Below are 5732 nucleotides of genomic sequence, written 5' to 3'. Positions count from 1 at the left end.
ATAGTATAAAATGACAAAAAGAATAGACCCACACACTTTTGATCAAGATATCGAACCGGGAACCTCCGGATTACCAGACGACTGCTCTACCTCCCGAGCCACTGTCTCGAGCCATGTGTCTAACCTGTCTATTTGTCTGTCTGTCTGTCTGTCTGTCTGTCTGTCTGTCTGTCTGTCTCACCTGTCTATCTGTCTGTCTACCTGTCTGTCTGTCTGTCTACCTGTCTGTCTGTCTGTCTGTCTGTCTACCTGTCTGTCTGTCTGTCTGTCTGTCTGTCTGTCTGTCTGTCTGTCTGTCTGTCTGTCTGTCTGTCTACCTGTCTGTCTGTCTGTCTGTCTGTCTGTCTGTCTGTCTGTCTGTCTACCTGTCTGTCTGTCTACCTGTCTGTCTGTCTGTCTGTCTGTCTGTCTACCTGTCTGTCTGTCTGTCTCCAGGTCAGCTACCTGTGTGTACTGCGTGCTGTAGGTCTAACCTGTCTGTCTGTCTGTCTGTCTGTCTGTCTGTCTGTCTGTCTGTCTGTCTGTCTGTCTGTCTGTCTGTCTGTCTGTCTGTCTGTCTGTCTGTCTGTCTCACCTGTCTACCTGTCTGTCTCCAGGTGAGCTACCTGTGTGCCTGTAGCTGTTCCGCAACTGTTCCTACTTCCGGGGTAGGCCTGATTGGCCCCGACAGGCACGTGACCCGCCGCGGCCACGCCCTGCGGCAGCCCCAGGAGCAAGCGCGCTACTGCTGGAGTTCGCTTCGCCTTTCACATCGCTGCCGTTGGCGAAAGCAGGATGAGAGGCGAGAGCGTAGATTTCGCTGTGTATCATTTAATCATTTAACATTTGAAAGGCATACATTGTTGTCATACAGAAGTACAGAATACTTTTATCCAAAATGCTTCTTACTGTTACACTGTTAGATACTGTGCAGTGCACGGCTTTAGTCTCACTCGAGTGAGGAAGACCGCTGGTTCTCCAACATACAGCGGTGTGCTCTTCAGAATGTACCGGGAGAAACGTTTACTGTACCCCGCAGACATAATAAGCATATAAGCAGTGCTTACTAACGTTATTAGTTACGTTATTTCTGACCGAATTAGTCATTCATTTGTCTGCCTTCGCCAACGGCAGCGATGTGAAAGGCGAAGCGAACTCCAGAACTCCGCTTGCTCCTGGGGCTGCCGCGGGCCGGGTCACGTGCCTGTCGGGGCCAATCAGGCCTACCCCGGAAGTAGGAACGGTTGCGGAACAGCTACAGGCTACCTGTGTGTACTGCGGACTGTAGGTCTAACTTGTCTGTCTCTCTACCTGTCTGCCTGTCTGTCTACCTGTCTGTCTCCAGGTGAATTACCTGTGTGTGCTGCAGGCTGTAGGTCTAACCTGTCTGTCTGTCTACCTGTCTGTCTGTCTTTCTGGCTGTCTGTCTCACCTGTCTCACCTGTATACCTGTCTGTCTGCAGGTGAGTTACCTGTGTGTGCTGCGTGCTGTAGGTCTAACCTGTCTGTCTGTCTGTCTGTCTCACCTGTATACCTGTCTGTCTGCAGGTGAGTTACCTGTGTGTGCTGCGGGAGGTAGGTCTAACCTGTCTGTCTGTCTACCTGTCTGTCTGCAGGTGAGTTACCTGTGTGTGCTGCGGGCTGTAGGTCTAACCTGTCTGTCTGTCTACCTGTCTGTCTACCTGTCTGTCTGTCTACCTGTCTGTCTGTCTACCTGTCTGTCTACCTGTCTGTCTGTCTGTCTGCAGGTGAGCTACCTGTGTGTCCTCAGGGCTGTAGGCCGCAGCACGGGGACCCAGCCGGATCAGAAGAGTCGCATCAGACAGCTGGTCAGCAGTACGGTGCTCATCTTCCTCGTCTGTTTCTCTCCGTATCACGTCTTCCTGTTAGTGCGCACCCTGCTGGAGAGAGACTGCAACTTCATTGCAGGTTGTGTGTTTTATGTTGTGTTTTCTTATGTTTCTTATGCGACTTACAGTATGTCTTATATTAGGAGACACATGATTAGGAGATACATTAATCAACACTAATTAAATGTTTAATTAATGTAAATTAAATGTTTAATTAATGCTGATTAAATGTTTAATCAATATGGATTAAATGTTTAATTAATGGTCATTAAGTTTCAAGTAGTCATCTTATCTCTCGGGGGGTAGTTGACCTGCTCTGCTGTGCTCCGATTATTGTTTAATAATTAATTAAACAATATATATATTTATATATAAATATATGATATAAATTAGTGCTGTCAGGCGATTAAAAAAAATTAATCTAAATAATTACAGGATTTGTAATTAATTAATCTAATTAATCGCATTTTAATTGCATAACCATTTTAGGCCTGATATTCTATATTCTATAATCATATTTCAAATTGCATGTGTCCGGATGGCAGGATTCAGTACTGTATCTACAAAACCTTCTGTTTAATCATCTTCCCTTTATTCATTTGCTTAGATTTTTCAGGTCTGGTCAATTTGAGGGTGGTGTTATTCACAGTCAAAGATAAAAAAAAATTATTGATATTCTCATTTGGTTCATTACAATTGACTCAAGCCTAGTAACAGACACAGTATTTCTGACACTGGGAATACATTCCCTGAGATCCATAGATGTCCCTAGAATCAGATACCAAGAACATGCAAATGGACCATTTAAAAAAAAAAAATGTAAATGTTTATTCTACGTTCTTATGGAATTAATGAGATTAAAAAAGAATTTTTCAATTTATTTTTTTTTATTTTTCAATTTTGAGTTCATTTTCATAACACGATAATTTGCTGTGTAATTAATTAATCTAATTAAGGCGATAAACTGACAGCCCTAATTAATATATTTTCTAATAATCCTCCAGGTATATTTAACTACTACCACCTGTCCCTGCTGCTGACCAGTCTGAACTGCGTGGCTGACCCCGCCCTCTACTGCTTCGTCAGCGAGAGCGCGCGGCGCGGCCTCCACCGGGCCTTCCTGAAGCCCGTCGCCAGGATACTCTGCTGCTGCCGTCGCCGCGGCAACGCGAGCCCCTCCCACCACCCCGCAAGCCCCGCCCACTCCCGCGAGGTCGCGACGGACGAGAACAACGGACACCCGTCGTCGGTCACGCTGCTGACGCACACCAGCACACACCACCACGCCGGCGACAACATGTACGCCGGAAAACACGTCGTCATCACGCAGACCGGAGAACACGCCGCTGCTCGGGTCCTGGCCAGCGGTCATGTAATCGACCTGCAGCAGGACGACATGGAGAAGACCGCAGTGTGAACACACTGACCACAGAGAGACCGGCGTCCGGTCACCAGAAGATCACAGGTTCGATCCTGTGCAACAGCCAATGTGTCTATTCCTGTCAATGTGTTTTTGAGCAAGGCACTGAACTCTTACCTGCTCCAGAAGGTCTGCTAACGTACTGGACCAAGAGAGAGCGAAGGTCTGCTAACGTACTGGACCAAGAGAGAGAGAGAAGGTCTGCTAACGTACTGGACCAAGAGAGAGAGAAGGTCTGCTAACGTACTGGACCAAGAGAGAGAGAAGGTCTGCTAACGTACTGGACCAAGAGAGAGAGAAGGTCTGCTAACGTACTGGACCAAGAGAGAGAGAAGGTCTGCTAACGTACTGGACCAAGAGAGAGAGAGAAGGTCTGCTAACGTACTGGACCAAGAGAGAGAGAAGGTCTGCTAACGTACTGGACCAAGAGAGAGAGAAGGTCTGCTAACGTACTGGACCAAGAGAGAGAGAAGGTCTGCTAACGTACTGGACCAAGAGAGAGAGAAGGTCTGCTAACGTACTGGACCAAGAGAGAGAGAAGGTCTGCTAACGTACTGGACCAAGAGAGAGAGAAGGTCTGCTAACGTACTGGACCAAGAGAGAGAGAAGGTCTGCTAACGTACTGGACCAAGAGAGAGAGAAGGTCTGATAACGTACTGGACCAAGAGAGAGAGAAGGTCTGCTAAGGTACTGGACCAAGAGAGAGAGAGAAGGTCTGCTAACGTACTGGACCAAGAGAGAGAGAGAAGGTCTGCTAACGTACTGGACCAAGAGAGAGAGAGAAGGTCTGCTAACGTACTGGACCAAGAGAGAGAGAGAAGGTCTGCTAACGTACTGGACCAAGAGAGAGAGAGAAGGTCTGCTAACGTACTGGACCAAGAGAGAGAGAGAAGGTCTGCTAACGTACTGGACCAAGAGAGAGAGAGAAGGTCTGCTAACGTACTGGACCAAGAGAGAGAGAGAAGGTCTGCTAACGTACTGGACCAAGAGAGAGAGAAGGTCTGCTAACGTACTGGACCAAGAGAGAGAGAAGGTCTGCTAACGTACTGGACCAAGAGAGAGAGAAGGTCTGCTAATGTACTGGACCAAGAGAGAGAGAAGGTCTGCTAACGTACTGGACCAAGAGAGAGAGAAGGTCTGCTAACGTACTGGACCAAGAGAGAGAGAAGGTCTGCTAACGTACTGGACCAAGAGAGAGAGAGAAGGTCTGCTAACGTACTGGACCAAGAGAGAGAGAAGGTCTGCTAACGTACTGGACCAAGAGAGAGAGAAGGTCTGCTAACGTACTGGACCAAGAGAGAGAGAAGGTCTGCTAACGTACTGGACCAAGAGAGAGAGAAGGTCTGCTAACGTAGAGAGAGAGAAAGAGAGAAGGTCTGCTAACGTAGAGAGAGAGAGAGAGAGAGACAGAGAGAGAGCCAGACAGATGTTTAACTTTTTACTGGTCACGCAGGACCGACGGAGGAGAGGGCGAACGGGAGGAGATGTGGGGAAGACATGCGGCAAACATCACCGGGAGCGGGAGACGAACGCAGGACGGCCGCGTACTGTAGGTGTGCGAGGCACTATGCTGTGCGCCACGAGGGCGCCCCCCAGTTGTAATATTTCTACTTTAACTGTTGCATTCATTCTGAAACTCTCTTGTTCCATTCACTGTCTATTGATTCACAAATGGCCACATCTTCATTCTGAGACTCTCCTCCAAGCTATCTTTGAAGAGTGCGTCTTCATTCTTCAGTGAGAGACAGACGTTTGGAGGCCATAGAACTAGAATTTGACAGAATTGTTGGTGTACCTGCAACCTGGGGAATTTAAATATATTATTGTCTATAGGCCTGGATAAGTCATGGGAAATTATCAATGTTTGGAATATGGAATGTACACGGATATTAGTTCCATTCCATATTAGGACATGTGTTCATGTCTGCTCTGGGTCTATGAGACCCAAAGACGGAAGACAGTTGACTGAGTGTTGTTTTGTCACAGAGACAGACAGGACGTGTCAATAATCGTCACCGTTCCACACATCTGACTTACTGCCACGACAGCCACATTCACAATGATATATTATTACAGCTATTAGCCGTCTTTGAAATACCTTTATAAATCAATTGTGTTGATGTGATGCTGATACAGATTTTGAGTCCTAGATAGCGAGTACCCATCAGATGCAATACTTGTAAAGGTCACTAGAGACTTAGACTGTAAGCCGACTGATAAAGAATCTACTTCTCTTCATTAGAGACATTTCAGTTTCAGTTTCAATTAATTTGTTAGAGAGGAACAACGTACATTAACACATTCGGGGCCAACCACGTATATATACGTGTTTCGGATCCAACGCTTGACGGCCAACCACGTATATATATATATATACTTGGTAAGGTTGTTTTGGCTTTTATTCCATTGTAATATCCTACTCAATGTCACCGAGCGGCACTGCAGATTTACCCTACTCTTGGAATTCGGAAAAGTGTATTACC

At 46.8% G+C, this 5732-nt stretch overlaps 1 protein-coding gene across 1 annotated transcript in view; it reads left to right on the top strand.

Annotated features, from left to right (window-relative positions):
• gpr68 (G protein-coupled receptor 68) overlaps window positions 1-3246 on the top strand; it is a gene marked incomplete at both ends in the record, with an annotated part of 42168 nt that extends 38922 nt beyond the window's left edge. The window contains 2 exons of the mRNA XM_084308540.1: window positions 1728-1908; window positions 2834-3246. Coding sequence (XP_084164666.1) covers window positions 1728-1908; window positions 2834-3246 — 594 coding nt within the window. The remainder of the gene's footprint in view (window positions 1-1727; window positions 1909-2833) is intronic.
• Between the last annotated feature and the right edge of the window lie 2486 nt (window positions 3247-5732).

Source organism: Notolepis coatsorum (assembly GCF_963971535.1).
Source record: "Notolepis coatsorum genome assembly, chromosome: 2".
In the NCBI taxonomy this organism is placed as follows: Eukaryota; Metazoa; Chordata; class Actinopteri; order Aulopiformes; family Paralepididae; genus Notolepis; species Notolepis coatsorum.
This window is presented reverse-complemented; position numbering and strand designations above follow the sequence as displayed.